The sequence below is a fragment of the Furipterus horrens genome, unplaced genomic scaffold, assembly GCF_987537825.1.
Source record: "Furipterus horrens unplaced genomic scaffold, mFurHor1.1.pri manual_scaffold_17, whole genome shotgun sequence".
NCBI classification, from domain to species: Eukaryota; Metazoa; Chordata; class Mammalia; order Chiroptera; family Furipteridae; genus Furipterus; species Furipterus horrens.
Window position 1 is genome coordinate 58864772 of NW_028327187.1, and position 20630 is coordinate 58885401.

At 40.0% G+C, this 20630-nt stretch overlaps 1 protein-coding gene across 1 annotated transcript in view; it reads left to right on the forward strand.

Moving 5' to 3' along the window:
- The window catches only part of LOC149991095 (centromere protein I-like), a 74905-nt gene that overhangs the window by 15634 nt on the left and 38641 nt on the right, over positions 1 to 20630 (forward strand). The window contains 2 exon segments of the mRNA XM_090264075.1: positions 6547 to 7186; positions 7188 to 7308. Of these exon segments, the coding sequence (XP_090120201.1) occupies positions 6547 to 7186; positions 7188 to 7308 (761 nt within the window).

Below are 20630 nucleotides of genomic sequence, written 5' to 3' on the forward strand. Positions count from 1 at the left end.
TCTGGTGTATGGTGTAAGTTGGTGGTCTAGTTTCGTTTTTTTTGCATATTTTGCATGTCCCTATCCAGTTCTCCCAACACCATTTGTTCAAAAGGCTCTTTTCACTCCATTTGATGTTCCTTCCCTCTTTGTCAAATATTAGTTGACCATATAGACGAGGGTTTATTTCTGGGCTCTATATTCTGTTCCTTTGACCTATATATCTGTTTTTATGCCAGTACCAGACTGTTTTGATTACCGTGGCCTTGTAGTATAGTTTGATATCAGGTATTGTGATTCCTCCTATTGTGTTTTCTTCCTCAAAATTGCTGTGGCTATTCGGGATCTTTTTTTGGTTCCATATATATTTTTGAAGTATTTGTTCAAGGTCTGTGAAAAATGTCATTGGTATTTTAATAGGGATTGCATTGAATCTATAAATTGCTTTCGGTAGTATGGACATTTAAATGATGTTGATTCTTCCCATCCACGAGCATGGTATATGCTTCCATTTATTTTTATCTTCCTTAATTTCTTTCTTCAGAGTTATGTAGTTTTCAGAGTACGGGTCTTTTACCTCTTTGGTTAAGTTTATTTCTAAGTACTTTATTTTTATTGTTGCTACGGTAAATGGGACTTTTCTTTCAGTTTCTATATCTGAGATTTTATTGTTGGTGTACAGAAATGCCTTTGATTTCTGAATATTGACTGTGTACCCTGCTCTTTTACCAAATTCACTTATTAGGTCAAGTAGCTTTTTTGTGGAGTCTATAGGGTTTTCTATGTACACTATCATGTCTTCTGCAAATAATGACAGTTTTATTTTCGATTTTCCAATTTGGATGCCTTTTATTTCTCTTTTTTGTATGACTACTGTGGCTAGAACTTCCAAGACTATCTTGAATTGGAGTAGAGAGAGTGGACATCCTTGTCTTGTTCCTGACCTCAGGGGGAATGCTCTCAGTTTTTGCCCATTGAGTATGATGTTGGTTTCAGGTTTCTCATATATGGCCGTTATTATGTTGAGGTATGCACCCTCTATTTCCGTTTTGCTGAGAGTTTTCATCATAAATGGGTATTGTACTTTATCAAATGCTTTTTCTGCATCTATTGATATGATCATGTTGTTTTTGTCTTTCATTCTGTTTATGTGGTGTATTACGTTTATTGATTTGTGAATATTCTTGCATCCCTGAGATGAATCCCACTTGATCGTGGTGTATGATCTTTCTAATGTGTTGCTGGATCCGGTTTGCCAATATTTTGTTGAGGATTTTAGCATCTGAGTTCATCAGCTATATTGGCGGGTAGTTTTCTTTCTTTGTTGTGTCTTGACCTGATTTTGGAATTAGGGTAATACTGGCTTCATAGAACGAGGTTGGGGGTCTTCCCTCTTCTTGGATCTTTTGGAATAGTCTGAGGAGGATAGGAGTTAGTTCTTTCCTAAATGTTTTATAGAATTCACCTGTGAAGCCATCCGGTCCAGGGCTTTTGTGTGCCAGGAGTTTTTTGATTACTGCTTCAATTTCACTAGTTGCTATTGGTCTATTCAGGGTTTCTGCTTCTTCTTGATTCAGTTTTGGAAGACTATATGTTTCCAGGAATTTGTCCATTTCCTCTAGGTTGTCAAATTTTTTGCCATACAATTGTTCATAAATATTTCTTACAATCCTTTGTATTTCTGTGGTATAGGTTGTGATTTCTCCTCCCTCCTTTCTGATTTTATTAATTTGGATGCTCTCTCTTTTTTTGTTGATGAGCCTGGTTAAAGACTTGTCGATTTAGTTTATCATTTCAAAGAATTAGCTCTTACTTATGTTGATCTTTTGAATTGTTTGTTTAGTCTCTTTGTCATTTAATTCTGCTCTGATCTTGATGATTTCCTTCCTTCTACTCGCTCTGGGCTTTGCTTGTTGTTCTTCCTCTAGTTCTTGTAGCTATAGGGTTAGAATTTTTATTAGAGATTCTTCTATCCTTTTTAGGTAGGTGTGTATTGTTATGAACTTTCCTCTCAGGACTGCTTTCGCTGTATCCCATAGGTTTTGGGTTGTTGTGTGTTCATTATCATTTGTTTCCAGAAACTTTTTGATTTCTTTCCTGATGTCATTGTTAACCCATTCATTATTTAATAGCATGTTATTCATTGTCCATGAGTTTGAATGTTTTTGAGTTTTTTCCTTGAGGTTGATTTCTATTTTCAAGGCATTGTGATTTGAGAAGATGCTTGATATAATTTCAATTTTCTTGAATTTGTTAAGGCTTGTTTTGTGTCCTACCATGTGGTCTATCTTTGAAAATGTTCCATGTGCACTTGAAAAGAATGTGTATTTTGCTTCTTTGGGGTGAAAAGTTCTGTATATATACACACTAAGTGCATTTGCTCTAGAGTGTTGTTAAATGCCTCAATATCTTTGGTGTTTCTTTGCTTCGAAAATCTGTGCATTGTTGACAGTGGGGTGTTAAAGTCCCTTTCTATGAATGTGTTGTTGTCTATATCCTTCATGAAATCTTTCAAGATTGTCCTTAAATAGTTGGCTGCTCCTATGTTGGGTGCATATATGTTTATAAGGGTTATATCTTGTTGATGGATTTTTCCCTCAAGTATTATGTAATGTCATTCTTTGTGTACTTTTTTTTGTCTTTGTTGTGAAATCTGTTTTGTCTGATATGAGTATTGCTACCCCAGTTTTTTTTTTATGTCCATTTGCTTGATATACTTTTTTCCATCTCTTTACTTTCAGTCTGCATAAATATTTTGTTTTGAGGTGTGTCTCTTGTAGACAGCATATATGTGGGTCATGATTTCATATCCATTCTGCTACCCTATGTCGTTTGATTGGAACATTTAATCTATTTACATTGAAGGTTAATATTTACATGTATTCATTCATTTGCCTTTGTACTTGTGTTCCTATCCTCTTTTTTTTTTTTTTTTTTGTTATTTTTCTTAAAGCATTCCCTTTAGCATCCCTTTCAATGCTGGATTGGTGGAGATGTATTCTTTTAGTCTTCCTTTTTCTGAAAAACTCCTTATTTCACCTTCTGTTTTGAATGAGAGCCTTGCTAGGTAGAGTGGTCTTGGTTGTAGGCCTTTGTTTTCCAGTGCTTGAAATATTTTTTGCCATTCCCTTCTGGCTTGTAGTGTTTCTGCTGAGAAGTCAGTTGATAGCCTTATCAGAGCTCCCTTGTATGTTATTTGCTGTTTTTCTCTTGCTGCTTTTAGGATTCTCGCTTTGTCTTTGAATGTTGCCATTTTGATTACAATGTGTTGGAGTGGGCTTTTTGGGTTTCATCTTCATTGGGACCGTCTGTGCTTCCTGGATTTCTATGACTTTTTCTGCCACCCGGTTAGGAAAATTTTCTGTCATTACTTTTTCAATCAGGTTTTCTATCCTTTTTACCTGCTCTTCTCCTTCTTCTGTCTCTATGATTCTAATCTTTAGTCTCACTTTGTCCTGCAGTTCTCTTAAATTCTCTTCATTCTTCTTAAATCTTTTTTTCTTTTTGTTGTATTGTCTGGGAATTTCTCTCTTTTTTTAAACTTCAATTTTTTCTTTTTTTTTAAAATATGTTATATTCATTATACTGTTACAGTTGTCCCAATTTTTTTTCCTTTGTTCCCCTCCACCTAGTGACCCTCCTCACTCCAATTTTCCCCCACCTTTTACTCCATGTCCATTGGTTTTTCATATAGTTGTTCTAAACATCTTCCTATCTACACCACTCTCTCCTACCATGCTTCCTAATTCCTGTACCATCTCCCTCCCTTTCCCCCTTCCTCCTCCCTGCTGACCTACCCCCAATATGTTCCCCATACGTATAATTCTTGTGCCACTCTGGTTGCCTACTTAGTTTGCCTTTGTTTCAATTCCCTAGCTTCTGTTGTTGGTTCTTGTGATGCAGTTTTCATTTTAATGTTCATAATTCTGATCCTCCGTCTTCTAATCCAGTCCCTTTACCATCTCATATAATAGTGGTTTGGAACTAATGAACTCCTTCAGTTTTACTTCATCTTGGAAGCACGTTCTCTGCCCTTCTTTTCTGAATGACAGTTTCGCTGGATAGAGTATTCATGCTGTAGGTTTTGCTTTCCATTACTTTGAATATTTCTTTCCAGTCCCTTCTTGCCTGCAGGGTCTCCTTTGAGAAATCAGCTGATAGTCTAATTGGGACCCCTTTGTACATAATTCTTTTCTTCTCTCTTGCTGCTTTTAAGATTCTCTCTTTATGTTTAATTTTTGACATTTTGATGATAATGTGTCTGAAGTGGTTCTCCCTGATCCAGTTTTACTGGAACTGTCTGTGCTTCCTGGACCTGTAAGTCTATTTCCTTCCCCAAGTTCAGGAAGTTCTGCCTCATTATTTTTTCACATAATTTTTCTATTTCTAGTTCTTCTTCTTTGCCCCCTGGCAATCCCATAATTCAAATGTTCCTTCGCTTTTAGCTGTCCCAGAGGTTTCTGAACCTCTCCTCGTATTCCTCACTTTTTGTTTCCTCTTTCTGCACTGGTTGACTGCTTTTTACTTCCCCATGTTCTGATTTGTTGATTTGATCTCTGGTTTTCCTTTCCTCACCACTTGTCTCGTATGTGTTTTCATTCATTTCAGTGTGACTAACTTTCATTCCTTCCCCATCTTGTTTCAAATCTTTTGTTAATTCTGTAAGCCACCTTATGACTATAGCTCTGAACTGAGCCTCAGAGAGATTTCCTATTTGCTCATCAGTTAGTACCCTCATCTGCTGCCTGGTGAGCTGTGTCACTGGGATTTCAATCATGGTCTGCTTCATACTGACAGTTTTCTGTTTAACTTTGCTTCCTGGGAGGGCTTTAGGAGGCGGAGCCTTGTGCACTCGTCACTACCTGTCACTGCACGGTGGCGCTTTGTGTGGGGGCAGGGGTCCAAGATGGATTCCTGCTGTTACTGTCCGCTGAGAGACTGGGAGTCTCTTCCTCCGTCCCCACACCTCACAGTTGGGGGCAATGGGTGTCTATCTTCCCCAGCGTTGGAATTGCAAGCTGATGGGTCTCAACTGCAGCTGGGATTGCTCCCCTGGCATTTCTTGCAGTCCCGCCTCTATTTCTGCTGCTAGCACAGACAGCACTGCCCGACTTTTCTGCTCTAGTCGCCCCTCCTACCCATCCAGATGAGCACCACTGGTTTATAACTTCATACATTGAGCTTCCATGTAGTTTTATTTTCTGGAATTTCTGATTATTTTTGGTTTTGAGATAGTTGTATTCCTACTTAGTTGTGGAGGGAGACAGAGCATGTCAGTCTAAGCCTCCATCTTGGCTGGAAGTCCTCTCAATAGTTTCTTGTCTGGTAATTTTTTTCTACATTGTCTTCTAACTCACTGATCCAATATTCTTCATTTAGCCTGCTTTTGATTGATTCTACTGTGTTCTTCAATTCAGAAATTGTATTCTTCCTTTCTTCCTGGTTCTTATTAATAGTTTCTATGTCCTTTTTTATGCTGGTGTAGCTCTCCATAAGTTCCTTGTAGCTTCCCTGCAATTCTTTGTAGTTTCCTTGGACTTGTTGGTAATTTCCCTGGAGTTTGTCATAGCTTTCTTTGAGGTTGTCATGGTCATTGAGCTTCTCTATAATTATGTTTTTGAATTCCATGTCAGATAGTTGGCTTATGTCTATTCCATCTATCTCTCTTTCTGGGGATTCCTCTTTTCTTTTCATTGAGAGGTTGTTTGTGTGTCTCCCCATGTTGAATTCTTCTTGTTTTTGTTTATTAGATTTGGCTGCTTTGATTTCCCACTTTCATGATATGAGATTCTTTATAGGAGACCTGGGGGATTCTATGGTGTAGTCTCTTTGATCTTCTGAGCCTAATGCCCTTGTGTTGCTTTTTATGCCATTTGTTTATGCTGTCTGGTTGTATTTTAGTTACTCTTTGGTGGATCCTTTCCTTTGGCTAGTTGATTGAAAGTCACTCTGCCCACCTTGTCTTGAGTCCTTTTGTGGAGGTTCTGTTAAAACATAAGCACACAACCCAGGCAAGAAACCCACACCCTCCAAAATATCCCCCAACTACAATCCCACTATTGGCAGGAAACAAGCCAATATTAATATACATGTAGAGAGATTAAGACTCTTATATTATAGGAGAAACAGATAGGAGTTGTTTTAAATGAAAGAAAGATTTTTTTGAGAGGGAATGTGGTAGAATAATAATATTAGCAAATAGGGTCAAGGCTATGAGAGACAGCAAGTAATATTTACACTGAATGTTTAAAAAGGAGGGAAGAGTGCAGAACAAAGTGAGAAAGTAGAAGTGTATATTATTAGGTTTATATAGCAGCTATATGCTATATGTTTAGTGTGAGAGGGAAGATAAACAAACAAACAAATGGACAAACAAACAAAAATTATAGAAGAAAGATCTGAGGGATAGAAGGTAAGAAACAGATTAAAGAAAGAGTTTAAAAATATTATTTAAAAAGAAAGCAAGAAAGAAAGAAAGAGAGAGAGAAAATAAGGGGAATAAAAGAAGAAACAAAAAAGGAAAGGGGGAGTTTCAGGGACAGAGGAATGCATAGGAGCATGTTGCAGTATTGTCACCTCAAAAGAGAGTTAAGAACTCTCAGACACCAAAGAGAACTTCACGACATAATAATAGTTATCAGACTAATCTCTTGACCTAAAAATTGAAAGAGGACCAAAGCAACTCAAACAGCATCTCAAAACATGGACAAAACAGTCCAGTGGAAGATTCCGAATATGTTGATGCTGATGAGCAAGCAGAAGGTGCTTTACAAGTAGCAGTGAGATATTTTGAGAAAGGTCCTGTTAAAACTTCATGGAGTAAAGAGAAAACCTTGTAAAAACACTTGAAAACTGTGGAAAATGTGGCTTGGAAGAATGGGTTAGCTCCAGAAGGGATTGACATTCTATTAAATGTTGCACTCAGTGGCAAATTTGGGAGTGCTGTAAACTCTTGGACATTGAGATGCATGATTCCAGCAAATCTAATATCAGAAAATTCTGTGGTTAAGGCAGTCTACTGGCTTTGTGTCGGCAAGTTTTGTAGTAGCACCAAGATACTTTTTTACCCTTGGCTGGTTGCAATGTTTGACTTCATTGATCACAAAAAGAAAATTAACTTGCTCTATGGCTTCTTTTTTGCTTCATTGCAAGATGATGCATCGTGCCCTTATATCTGCCATTTCTTATATTTATTTACCAAAAAGGAATATGGGAATGCAGTCTTATCTCCATGCTTTGTTGTCACTGTATAAGTTCTTTGTTCCCACTTTCATGTCTACATCTTTGCCTGTAAAGAAGAAGATCTATTTTAAGAATTCAGAGAATCTGGTGGAAGGAAGATGGCAGAGGAGTGAGGGGAGGCTGCACTCTCAGGCTCCCAAGACCCATTGGTAGTTCGGACTAATTGCACACAGGACATCTCAGGGAACAGGTGGACACTGGCAGGAGTCGAGCCTTGGCACTGCTGGATTAGAGAAAAACCATCTGGGAACAACGTGTTTAGTGAGGATAGCAGAGAGAAAAAGGGATGAAACGGGATTCCTAACTCTGTGGCTGCCTGAGCTGCGGCTGAAAGGACACAAAGGCTTTTTGGCAACCACAGGCTTCCCCAGAGGGAAGTCAGGAGGAAAGCGGATCTCTGTCGGCTGGCAGAGACAGAACTCGACCAGGCGGCATAGGCACTGAAAGACGGGAGACAGCGTGCTGCTGAGCAAGTGAAATCGTAATTTTTTTCTTTATATTTTTCTCTTGTGAACTTCAGATAGGGGGAAAAAGTTTTGGGGTGAAAGTGCATTCTTTAGGAGCATAGGCTAAGAAGTGTGCGCGCTAACTCCCCAACCCTCCCCTTGAGTCACGGGCGCGCATAGGGAAGTGCCCTCATTCATTGGCCCAGGTGCGCAGGGCCAAGAGTCCAGGGGACCCACAGACACACCCCAACAAACATAAAATCAGTGCCCAAACGGGCGCAAGGAGGGACCTCTGCATACACAGAAGACTGTGCGCAGTCGCCCCTGGCCAGCTCCAATAGGAGGCAGGACCGAGTGCCCAGCCGGAGCGCAAAGCATTTGCTCAGGTTCAGCTCGCGCCCTCCCAGGCGGGTGCGGGAACCGTGGGCGGCTGTGGCACCAGAACAGCAGGCAGCAGTGACTCACAGACACTCACCCAGAGCGCTGCGTGGAGGCTAGCTCCCCAGCTGCCTTGGGCGAGCAGGGGCGCGCGAGTGCAAAAATACCTTGCCGACATCAATAGGCACCAATCGCTCACTTCCACTGTACACGAGTGTCTGGTGCCCAGCACTGGCAGGCGAGAGACCATCTCTTGGAGCACAGTGCGGCAGACCTGAGGATAACTCCCTGGCCACCTTGGGAAACTCCCAGAGCACTGCACGACAGGCCTGAAGCAAGCTCTCGGGCCACCTTACCCGCTCATAGGCGTGCCTGCAAAGACACATTGGCTAGCTCCAACAGACACTGAAGGAATGCGCCGTGTGGGGGCCCACTGCTGCAAGAAACAGGAACCTCTGACCCACCTCATTAGACCAGCTGTGGATAAAGAAAAACAAGACAACACACAAAAGCTGAAGTGACATCTCCACAAAAGAATTCAAGATAAAGTGGATAGTGTGACTCTCAATCAACTAGCCAGAAGGAAGATCCTAACAAAAAAAATCTGAAATATAACCAGACAGCATAAACAAACGATATAAAAGGTACCCCAAGAACATCAGGCTCAGGAGATCAAAGAGACTGCACCACTGAAACCCCCAGAACTACCATAAAGAATTTCATTCCACAAAGGTGGGAAGGTAAAGCAGACAAATCCAAATAACAAAAGCAAACAAGAAGAATCCAACATGGTAAGACGCAGAAACAACCTCTCAATGAAAAGAAAAGAGGAATCCCCAGAAAGAGAGGTAGATGGAATAGACATAGCCCAAATGTCAGACACGGAATTCAAAACAATGGTGGTGAAGAAGCTCAATATGCTCGACAACCTCAAAAACAACTATGACAACCTCCAAGGAAGTTACCAACAGCCCAAGAAAATTACAGGGAACTTGCAGAGAACTACACCAGCATAAAAAAAGACATAGAGACTTCCGGTCAAGATGGAGGCTTAGACGGACACGCTAGGTCTCCCTCTACAACTACAGTGGAATACAACTACTTCAAAACAAAGGATAACTAGAAATTCCAGAAAATAAAGCTACACGGAAGCCCAACATATGAAGTTATAAACCAGCGGTGCCATTTGGGCAGGTAAGAGTTAAAGAAGGCAAAGGTGTTTGCGGAGCGGCGGGGCGGGGTGGCGAAAAATCCTGGCGTGCGCGACTCCAATCAAGCCCCTGGCGTGCCCGACTCCGGCGCTGGGGAGCAGCCGCAGCATCGCCTTGAACAGTGAGGCCCAGGGGGGCGGTAGGACGGAGCCCGGTCTCCTAGCTGAATAACTGTGTGAATTCATCTTGGACCCCCACCCCCACAGAAAGCACCACAGGGCTGCGAAATAGGTCGCGGACAGGCAGGCGCCGGTGGTCACTGATTTGTGACGCGTACGCAGGCACTGCCCCCTGCCCCCGACAGCCGGCCCAGGAAAACAAAACGCATCTGTCAAAATGTGGCAGACAAATATAGAGATCCCGGTGACACAACTCACCAGACAGCAGATAGAGAACCTGACAGATGAACAGATAAGAAACATGTCAGAGGCTCAGTTCTGGGCCATTGTTATCAAGTGGCTTACAGAATTCACAAAAGAGCAGGAAAAAGATATGAAAGAAGCGAAAAACTTTCATAACGAAAGGAACAAAACCACATACGAGACAGATGGTGAGGAATCCAGAGTCCATTTCAACAAACTGGAATATGGAGAAGGAACAAGCAGTCAACCAATGCAGCGAGAGGAAATGGCAAGCAACAATGAGAGGATCAGAAACCTCTGGGACAGCTATAAAAGGCCCAACATAAGAATCATTGGTTTGCCAGAGAATGAGGAAGATGAACTAGAACTTGAAAAATTGAGTGAAAATATAATAAAGGAGAACTTCCCAGACTTGGGGAAGGGAATAGACTTGCAGGTCCAGGAAGCAAGGAGAGTTCCCAAGAGACTGGACCCAGGGAGAACCACTCCAAGACACATTATAATCAAAATGTCAAAAATTAAAGATAAAGAGAGAATCTTAAAAGCAGCAAGAGAGAAGAAAAGAATTATGTACAAAGGGGTCCCAATTAGACTATCAGCTGACTTCTCAAGGGAAACCCTACAGACAAGAAGGGACTGGCAAGAAATATTCAAAGTAATGAAAATCCAAAACCTACAACCACGAATACTCTATCCAGCGAAATTGTCATTCAGAATAGAAGGACAGAGAAAGTGTTTCCAGGACAAAATAAAACTGAAAGAGTTCATTAGATCCAAACCACTGTTATATGAGAAGTTAAAGGGACTGGTTTAAAAAACAGAAGCTAGGGGAGATCCAAGATGGCGGAGGAGTAAGTGGAAGCTACACTAACCTCCTCCCAGGACCAGTCTGGATTTACAACTTAATTTTGGAGAAATCATCTGGAATAACCAATGGAACACTAGCTGGAAAGAAGTCTTATAACCACGGAGAGACAGAAAAGGCCGCTACATCACAACGTGACCGGTAGGGAGTGCGGAGACGCGGAAGGGTTGGCTGGGCACACACGGGTGGCTGCTGAAGGGACTGAGAAACAGCTCAGCAGCCGGGGATTCCCCCTGAGAAGGGCAGGGTCTAAACCCCCAGCTGGGCTTCCCAGCCTACAGCGACAGAGTGGAAAGTAAAATAGTATCAGCTGTGAAAAGCGAAAAGCCACAGGCTTTCTTGCTAGCTGGAGAGAAACAGCAGGAGAAAAAGAGCTCTTAAGTGGATCACATACGAAAATATTTTGGCCACCATTTACCCTGGGATCAAGCAGAGGGAAGGCAGAGAGGACTGGAAACACTTGGGGAGAATTTGGCACGGTGGCTTTGAGGGGAGAACTGGAGGAGCAGCTGACTGGGTCCCAGTGCTGACTCATCCCCAGTACTGCGGGTAGACCATTCCCCTCCAAGTGGCGTCAGCCTGAGGGGAAGCAAAAGCCCTGCCTGCAGGAATTAAGCTGCCACACCCACAGTCCTTAAGCCTGACAGCTAATCACAGATTGAATAGATTAACAATCAAAGAAGACAGACAACAACAGTAGATCCCTGGAAGTCTCAAACAGGCTGCCTAGGGCCAGACTGGTACATGATCTGACGCCACCAGAGGCAGATCCAGGAAGTGCAGATCATTCCAAGAAGCACCAACAAACAATAGGAGTCAAAAAAATGGGGAGACAGAGAAACAACCTCCCATCAAAAGGAAAGGTAGAATCCCCAGAAAGAGTGCTAAATGAAATAGAGGGGAGCGAACTATCAGATATGGAATTCAAAACATGGATTATGGAGAAGCTGAATGAGCTCAGCGGAAACTTCAAAGAACTCCAGAAAAACTACAAGGAACTCACAGAAAATTACGTGAGCATGAAAAAGGACATAGAAGCTATCAATAAGAGCCAGGAGGAAATGAAAAATACGATCTCTGAATTGAAGAACACAGTAGAAGGAATTAAAAGCAGGCTAGAGGAAGCAGAAGATCGGATCAGCGAGCTGGAGGACAACCTACACAAAAACTCCCAGACAATGCAACAAAATGAAAAAAGACTGAACAAGACTGAAGAGGTTCTAAGACAGCTGCAGGACAACATGAAACGTAATAATATCCATATCATAGGAATTCCAGAAGGAGAAGAAGAAGAGCAAGGGATAGAAAACCTCTTTGAAAAACTAATGACAGAAAACTTTCCTAACATGACGAGAGAAAGAGTCACGCAAGTCCAGGAAGCACAGAGGGTCCCAATGAAGATGAACCCCAACAGGCCCACCTCAAGACACATCATAATTAAAATGGCAACATTCAAAGACAAAGAGAGGATCCTAAAAGCAGCAAGAGAAAAACAACTAATAACATACAAGGGTACTCCAATAAGGCTATCATCAGATTTCTCAGCAGAAACACTACAAGCCAGAAGGGAATGGCAAAAAGTATTCCAAGCAATGAAAAACAAAGGCCTACAACCTAGAATACTATACCCAACAAAGCTCTCATTCAAAATGGAGGGTGAAATAAGGAGCTTCCAAGACAAAAGAAGGCTAAAAGAATACATCTCCACCAAACCAGCAATGCAAGAGATGCTAAAGGGTCTGCTCTAAGAAGATAAAGAAACAGAGAGAGACAGAGAAGAACACGAGTACAAAGGGGAAAAATGACAATGAATAAGTACTTATCAGTAATAACCTTAAATGTAAATGGATTAAACGCTCCAATTAAAAGACATAGGGTAGCTGAATGGATTAGAAAGAATGACCCACATATATGCTGTCTACAAGAGACCCACCTTAGAACAAAAGATCTACACAGACTGAAAGTAAAGGGATGGAAAAATGTATTCCAAGCAAATGGACATGAAAAAAAAGCCGGGGTAGCAATACTTATATCAGACAAAACAGATTTCACAGCAAAGTCCATAAAAAGAGACAAAGAAGGGCATTTCATAATACTTAAGGGAAAAATCCATCAAGAAGATATAACCCTTATAAATATATATGCACCAAACTTAGGAGCACCCAAATATGTAAGGAAACTTTTGAAAGACTCCAAGAAAGATATAGACAACAACACACTCATAGTAGGGGACTTTAACACCCCATTGTCAACAATGGACAGATCTTCGAAGCAAAGAAACACCAAAGATATGGAGGCACTGAACAACACCCTAGATCAAATGGACTTAGTCGATATATATAGAAGTTTTCACCCCAAAGAAGCAAAATATACATACTCCTCAAGTGCACATGGAACATTTTCAAAGATAGACCACATGGTAGGACACAAAACAAGCCTTAACAAATTCAAGAAAATTGAAATTATATCAAGCATCTTCTCAGATCACAATGGCTTAAAATTGGAAATCAACCTCAAGGAAAAAACTCAAAAACATTCAAACTCATGGGGAATGAATAACATGCTATTAAATAATGAATGGGTTAACAATGACATCAAGAAAGAAATCAAAAAGTTTCTGGAAACTAATGATAATGAACACACAACAACCCAAAACCTATGGGATACAGCGAAAGCAGTACTAAGAGGAAAGTTCATAGCAATACAGGCCTACCTAAAAAAGCTAGAGGAATATCTAATAAAAAATTTAACCCTACAGCTACAAGATCTAGAGGAAGAACAACAAGCAAAGCCCAGATCAAGTAGAAAGAAGGAAATCATCAAGATCAGAGCAGAATTAAATGACATAGAGTCTAAACTAACAATTCAAAAGATCAACAAAAGTAGGAGCTGGTTCTTTGAAAAAATAAACAAAATTGACAAGCCTTTAAGCAGGCTCATCAAGAAAAAAAGAGAGAGGACCCAAATAAATAAAATCAGAAATGAAAGAGGAGAAATCACAACTGATACCACAGAAATACAAAGGATTATAAGAAATTATTATGAACAACTGTATGGCAAGAAATTTGACAACCTAGAGGAAATGGACAGATTCCTGGAAACCTATAGTCTTCCCAAACTGAATCAAGAAGAAGCAGAAAGTCTGAATAGACCAATAACAGCTAGTGAAATTGAAGCAGTAATCAAAAAACTCCCAGCACACAAAAGCCCTGGACCGGATGGCTTCACAAGTGAATTTTACAAAACATTTAGGAAAGAACTAACTCCTATCCTTCTCAGACTATTCCAAAAGATACAAGAAGAGGGAAGACTGCCAAACTCGTTCTATGAAGCCAGTATAACCCTAATTCCAAAACCAGGTCAAGACACAACAAAGAAAGAAAACTACAGGCCAATATCGCTGATGAACATAGATGCTAAAATCCTCAACAAAATATTGGCAAACCGGATCCAGCAACACATTAGAAAGATCATACACCACGATCAAGTAGGATTCATCCCAGGGATGCAAGGATGGTTTAACATTCGTAAATCAATAAACGTAATACACCACATAAACAAAATGAAAGACAAAAACCACATGATAATATCAATAGATGCAGAAAAAGCATTTGATAAAGTACAACACCCATTTATGATAAAAACTCTCAGCAAAATGGGAATAGAGGGAGCATACCTCAACATAATAAAGGCCATATATGAGAAACCTGAAGCCAACATCATACTCAATGGGCAAAAACTGAGAGCATTCCCCCTGAGATCAGGAACAAGACAAGGATGTCGGCTCTCCCCACTCCTATTCAACATAGTCTTGGAAGTTCTAGCCACCGCAATCAGACAAGAAGGAGAAATAAAAGGTATCCAAATTGGAAAAGAGGAAGTAAAACTGTCATTATTTGCAGATGACATGATAGTGTACATAGAAAACCCTATAGACTCCACAAAAAAACTACTCGACCTAATAAGTGAATTCGGCAAAATAGCAGGATACAAAGTCAATATTAAGAAATCAAAGGCATTTTTATACACCAACAATAAAAACTCAGAGATAGAAACTGAAAGAAAAATTCAATTTACCATAGCAACAAGAAAAATAAAATACCTAGGAATAAACTTAACCAAGGAGGTAAAAGACCTGTACTCAGAAAACTACATAACATTGAAGAAAGAAATTAAAGAAGATACAAATAAATGGAAGCATATACCATGCTCATGGATGGGAAGAATCAACATCATTAAAATGTCCATACTACCCAAAGCAATTTATAGATTCAATGCAATCCCTATTAAAATACCAGCAACATATTTCACAGACCTAGAACAAATACTTCAAAAATTTATATGGAACCAAAAAAGAGCCCGAATAGCCACAGCAATTTTGAGGAAGAAGAACACAGTAGGAGGAATCACAATACCTGATATCAAACTATACTACAAGGCCACGGTAATCAAAACAGTCTGGTACTGGCATAAAAACAGACATATAGATCAATGGAACAGAATAGGGAGCCCAGAAATAAACCCAGGTTCATATGGTCAACTAATATTTGACAAAGGGGGAAAGAACATCAAATGGAGTGAAAAGAGCCTCTTCAACAAATGGTGTTGGGAGAACTGGACAGGGACATGCAAAAAAATGAAACTAGACCACCAACTTACACCATACACCAGAATAAACTCAAAATGGATCAAAGACTTAAATGTAAGCCGTGATACCATAAAAGTCCTAGAGGAAAAAATAGGCAGGAAAATTTCAGATATCCCACGTAGCAACATTTTCACTGATATATCTCCTAAGGCAAGGGAAATAAAGGAAAGAATAAACAAATGGGACTACATCAAACTAAAAAGTTTCTGCTCAGCTAAAGAAAACATCAGCAAGATGAAAAGGAAACCAACCATATGGGAAAATATATTCGCCAATGACATCTCAGACAAGGGATTGATCTCCAAAATATATAAAGAACTCATACGACTCAACACCAAGAAGACAGACAACCCAATTAAAAAATGGGCAAAGGACCTGAACAAACACTTCTCCAAAGAAGACATACAGAGGGCCCATAGACATATGAAAATATGCTCAACATCACTAGCCATCAGAGAGATGCAAATAAAAACCACAATGAGATACCACCTCACACCAGTCAGAATGGGCATCATCAACAAATCAACAAACAACTTGTGCTGGAGAGGATGCAGAGAAACGGGAACCCTGGTGCATTGCTGGTGGGAATGCAGACTGGTGCAGCCACTATGGAAAACAGTTTGGAATTTCCTCAAAAAACTAAAAATGGAACTGCCTTTTGAACCAGCAATTCCATTACTGGGATTATATCCGAAAAATCCTGAAACACCAATTCAAAAGAACCTATGCACTCCAATGTTCATAGCAGCACTATTTACAATAGCCAAGTGCTGGAAACAACCTAAATGCCCATCTGTAGATGAGTGGATCAAAAAACTGTGGTACATTTACACAATGGAGTTCTATGTAGCAGAAAGAAAGAAGGAACTTCTACCATTTGCAACAACATGGATGGAACTAGAGAGAATTATGCTTAGCGAAATAAGCCAGGCAACGAAAGAAAAATACGTTATGCTGTCACCTATTACAGGAAACTAATGAACAACACAAACAAATGAGCAAAATTGAACCAGAGGTATGTAAACAAGGAGTAGACTAACAGTAACAAGGGGGGAGGGGGGAGGGAGAAAAGGGGGTAAGAAGGGGAAGTGTAAAATCAAAGAACATGTATAAATGACCCACAGACATGGGCAACTGAGTGGGGACTGAATGTGGGGGAAGGGAGGGGCAGGATACAGGGAAGCAAGAGGGGGAAAAAAAAAAAAGTGAGACAACTGTAATGGAAAAACAAACAAAAAATTTTTTTTAGTGGGGGAAAATGAAAATATGAAGAATGGAAATGCCAGTTCAGTGAATATTAGGACAAAGATTTTCCTTCACGTTGTATATTTTTCTCCCTATTTGATCTCTCCAGAGTTTGGCATTCTAAACAAGTAAGTAATGACTTAAGTTTCTTTGCATAGACCTAATAAGACCAGTTGTTAATAGAGGTTCCTTTTTCTGAACAAGCCTTTGACTGGAATGTCAAGCCTAAAGGAGACATGCTTGGGCTCATGTTGTTACCAAAAAGCCCTAAGGAACTGGGAATGACTTTCAAAGGTAATAAAAGCCCGCGAAATAAAAGGCCTGCTGCCATGGTTGGTTGTGCGGTCCACAGCAATCTCTCCAGGGAAGGAACGAAGGTTGTTTTCCTGAAAGATGGCTAGAAGGGACCTTAAGGCACAATGAAAAACCAGAAGGACTTGGAAAGGACAGGTGTGTACAGGCAAGGATGAATGCCAGGTATGTGGCCCAGCTTCTGTGCCCTGAAGAGCAGACTGAGGGTCACCCTAAATGTTCCTTGGGTAAGTTCCAGCAAAGCAGAACTAAAGTTCATAAGTGATCATTTGCTGCTCTTGTTATGTTTATGCAAATGAACAGGATAAATTAAAAATGGACTTAATATAGTCCCTTTAAAAACAAGGAGAGTAATCTTAGGGAGAAAAATCAGTATTCAAGGAAAATCACAATGATCAGTGGCAGACTGTAAAGTAGGGCAGCTAACTGTCTTAAAAGTTTCTTCTCATTTAAAAAATGGTTTCACTTGAAAATTAAACCATATCTGTGATATCACCAAAGAGATTCAAGTTGCAGGCAAGTAGAATGTCAAGTGACTTGCAACTGTATGTCTTCCCAATAAGACAGTCTTACAGATTTAGAGACTTTTTTGTTGGTTATGTTACATAAATTAACATGTGTTTTCTGTTTTCAAAGGGCATAAGCCTATGACCGCATTACCTGAGTGATTGTCTGTACGCATAAGCCTCACTTAATCCTCTCTGCAGCGCTGCCTCCGGAGACTCAACAGTTTGGCTGAACTAAATGGCTGAGTTGGTGAAGAATGGGGTGGTCTGTGGGCTTCACTTTAAAACTGAATTCTCTTTTCTATCCTAATGGCTTGGACAGAAAGGGCCCAGAGGTCTGAGAGGGGGGAAACATAAACTATTTCCCTCAGCCCAAATTAAATAAAATGGGCAAAAGGGTTTTGGACAGGAGAGATGTGCCTAGCACACCTTCCTCCAAAGAAGCCCTTTTTTTTTTTTTTTTTTTTTTTTCTCCTAATGTGGAACATTGAAAAATTAATCCCTGCCTTTTGCCACCTAGTAGTTATGGATTGAATGATGCTTTTTAACCCTTTTTGCCAAATCTGTTGCCCCCAGAACACAACAAGGATGCCAGCCTGCTAAACCAAGCACGCCGTTGTCCGGAGACAGCCAACTGACCTGGAGTCTGCATGATCCTTCCCCATGTGGGAAGGCCACCCTCCCCTCCACACCCCCACTCTTATTAGGGATTTCTGGACCCAAGGGTAGGTAGGACGACGACCATGTCCAGCATGAAGCAGCTAGAGGAGCTTGAGACCTTCGCCCATTGTCCTTTACAAGATTACAAAGGGTCTTAATATCTGAGAGGGAGGGATAGTTATTTTTTACGAACCATGGGTATGGACTTGGGGGGGGGATGCTGGGGGAGGGAGATACTGGGTGGAGGGGAGTAAAGGGGAAAAAATTGGAACTACTGTAACAGCATAATCAATAAAATATACTTAAAAAAAAAAAACAGAAGCTAGGGAGATGAAACAAAGGCAAACGAAACAGGCAACGAGAGTGGAAAAGGAACTATGGGTAAGGGAAACATAGTGGGGGGAGGCCAACAGGGAGGGGGAGTGGGGAGAGGGAGGGAGATAATATAGGAATTGGGGATCATGGTAGGAGGGAATGGAATAGACGGAGAGAGGTTGGGAGGAACTGTAAGCACAACTAATGGACATAATCTAAAAGGGGGGGACAACTGGAGGGAGGGGGCCACCGGGTGGAGGGGAGCAGAATGAAGGGAAAGTGGCACAAATGTAATATTTTAATCAATAAAACACATTAAAAAAAATAAAATTAAATTAAAAAAAAAAAAAAGACATAGAAACTATCAACAACAACCAGGAAGAAATGAAGAGTGCAATCTCTGAACTGAAAAACACAGTAGAATCAGTCAAAAGCAGACTAAACAAAGCGGAGGATCGGATTAGTGAGTTAGAGGATAATGTAGGAAATAATTCTCAAACGATACAGCAAAATGAAAAAAGATTGAAAAAATATGAACAGGATATAAGGGAATTACAGGATAGCATGAGAAGAAATAATATCAGGATCATTGGGAGAAGAGAGGGAGAAGAAAAGGAGCATGGAATTGAAAAACTGATAGAAGAAATAGTGACAGAAAATTTTCCGAACCTGATGAGAGAAAAAGTTATGCAAGTCCAGGAAGCACAGGGAGTTCCAATAAAGAGGAACCCCCAAAAACCCACTCCAAGGCACATCATAGTTAAAATGGCAACATTCCAAGTCAAAGAGAGAATCCTAAAAGCAGCAAGAGAAAAACAGCAAATAACTTACAAGGGAGCTCCTATAAGGCTATCGACCAACTTCTCAACAGAAACACTACAAGCCAGAAGGGAATGGTCAAAAATATTTCAAGCAATGAAAAACAAAGGCCTACAACCAAGAATACTCTACCCAGAAAGGCTCTCATTCAAAATAGAAGGTGAAATAATGAGTCTCTTAGACAAAGGAAGACTAAAAGAATACATCTCCACAAAACCAGCATTGCAAGAGATGCTAAAGGGAATATTCTAAGAAAAGGAAGAGAAAAAACAAAAAAAGAGTAGAAGAACAGAGATACAAAAGGAAATGAATAAATACATGTCAATAATAACCTTAAATGTAAATGGATTAAATGCTCCAATTAAAAGACATAAGGTAACGGAATGGATAAGAAAACAGGACCCACATATTTGCTGTCTACAAGAAGCACACCTCAAAACAAAAGATTTACATAGACTGAAAGTAAAGGGATATAAAAAAATATCCCAAGCAAATGAACCTGAAAAAAACGCTGGGGTAGAAGTCCTCATATAGAAAAAAACGGATTTCAAAGCAAGGGCAATAAAAAAAGACAAAAAAGGACATTTCATAATACTTAAAGGAACAATTCATCAAGAAGATATACCACTGATAAACATACATGCACCCAACATAGGAGCACCCAAATACATAAAGAAAATACTACAAGACCACAGGAAAGATATTAAGAACAACACACTTATAGTAGGGGACTTCAACACTCCATTATCAACAATAGACAGATCATCCAAGCAAAGAAACACCAAGGATATACAGACATTGAACAACACACTAAACTACATGGACTTAACTGATATATATAGAACTTTTCACCCCAAAGAAGCAAAATATACATTCTTTTCAAAGGCACATGAGGCATTTTCAAAGATAGATCACATAATAGGACACAAAACAAACCTCAACAAATTCAAGAAAATTGAAATCATATAAAGCATCTTTTCAGACCACAATGCCTTGAAACTAAAAATCAACCTCAGGGAAAAAAATCAAAGACACCCAAACTCATGGACAATGAATAACACGCTATTAAATAATGAATGGGTTAACAATGACATCAAAGAGGAAATCAAGAAATTTCTAGAAACTAATGACAATGAACACACAACAGCCCAAAACCTGTGGGACACAGCAAAAGTAGTCCTAAGAGGGAAGTTCATAGCAATACAGGCATATCTGAAAAGAATAGAAGAAGCTGAAATAAAAAATCTAATCCTAAAGCTACAAGAACTACAACAACAACAACAAAGCCTAGGGCAAGAAGAAGAAAGGAAATCATCAAGATCAAAGCAGAATTAAAGGACATAGAAACTAAACAAACAATCCAAAAAATCAACAAAACTAAGAACTGGTTCTTAGAAAAAATAAACAAAATCGACAGGCCTCTAGCCAGGCTCAACAAGAAAAAAAGAGAGAAGACCCAAATAAACAAAATCAGAAATGAAAGAGGAGAAATTACAACTGATACCTTAGAAATACACACAATTGTAAGAAATTACTACAAACAACTGTATGGCAAGAAACTTGACAACCTAGAAGAAATGGACAAATTTCTAGAAACATATAACCTTCCCAAACTGAATCAAGAAGAAGTAGAAAGTCCCAA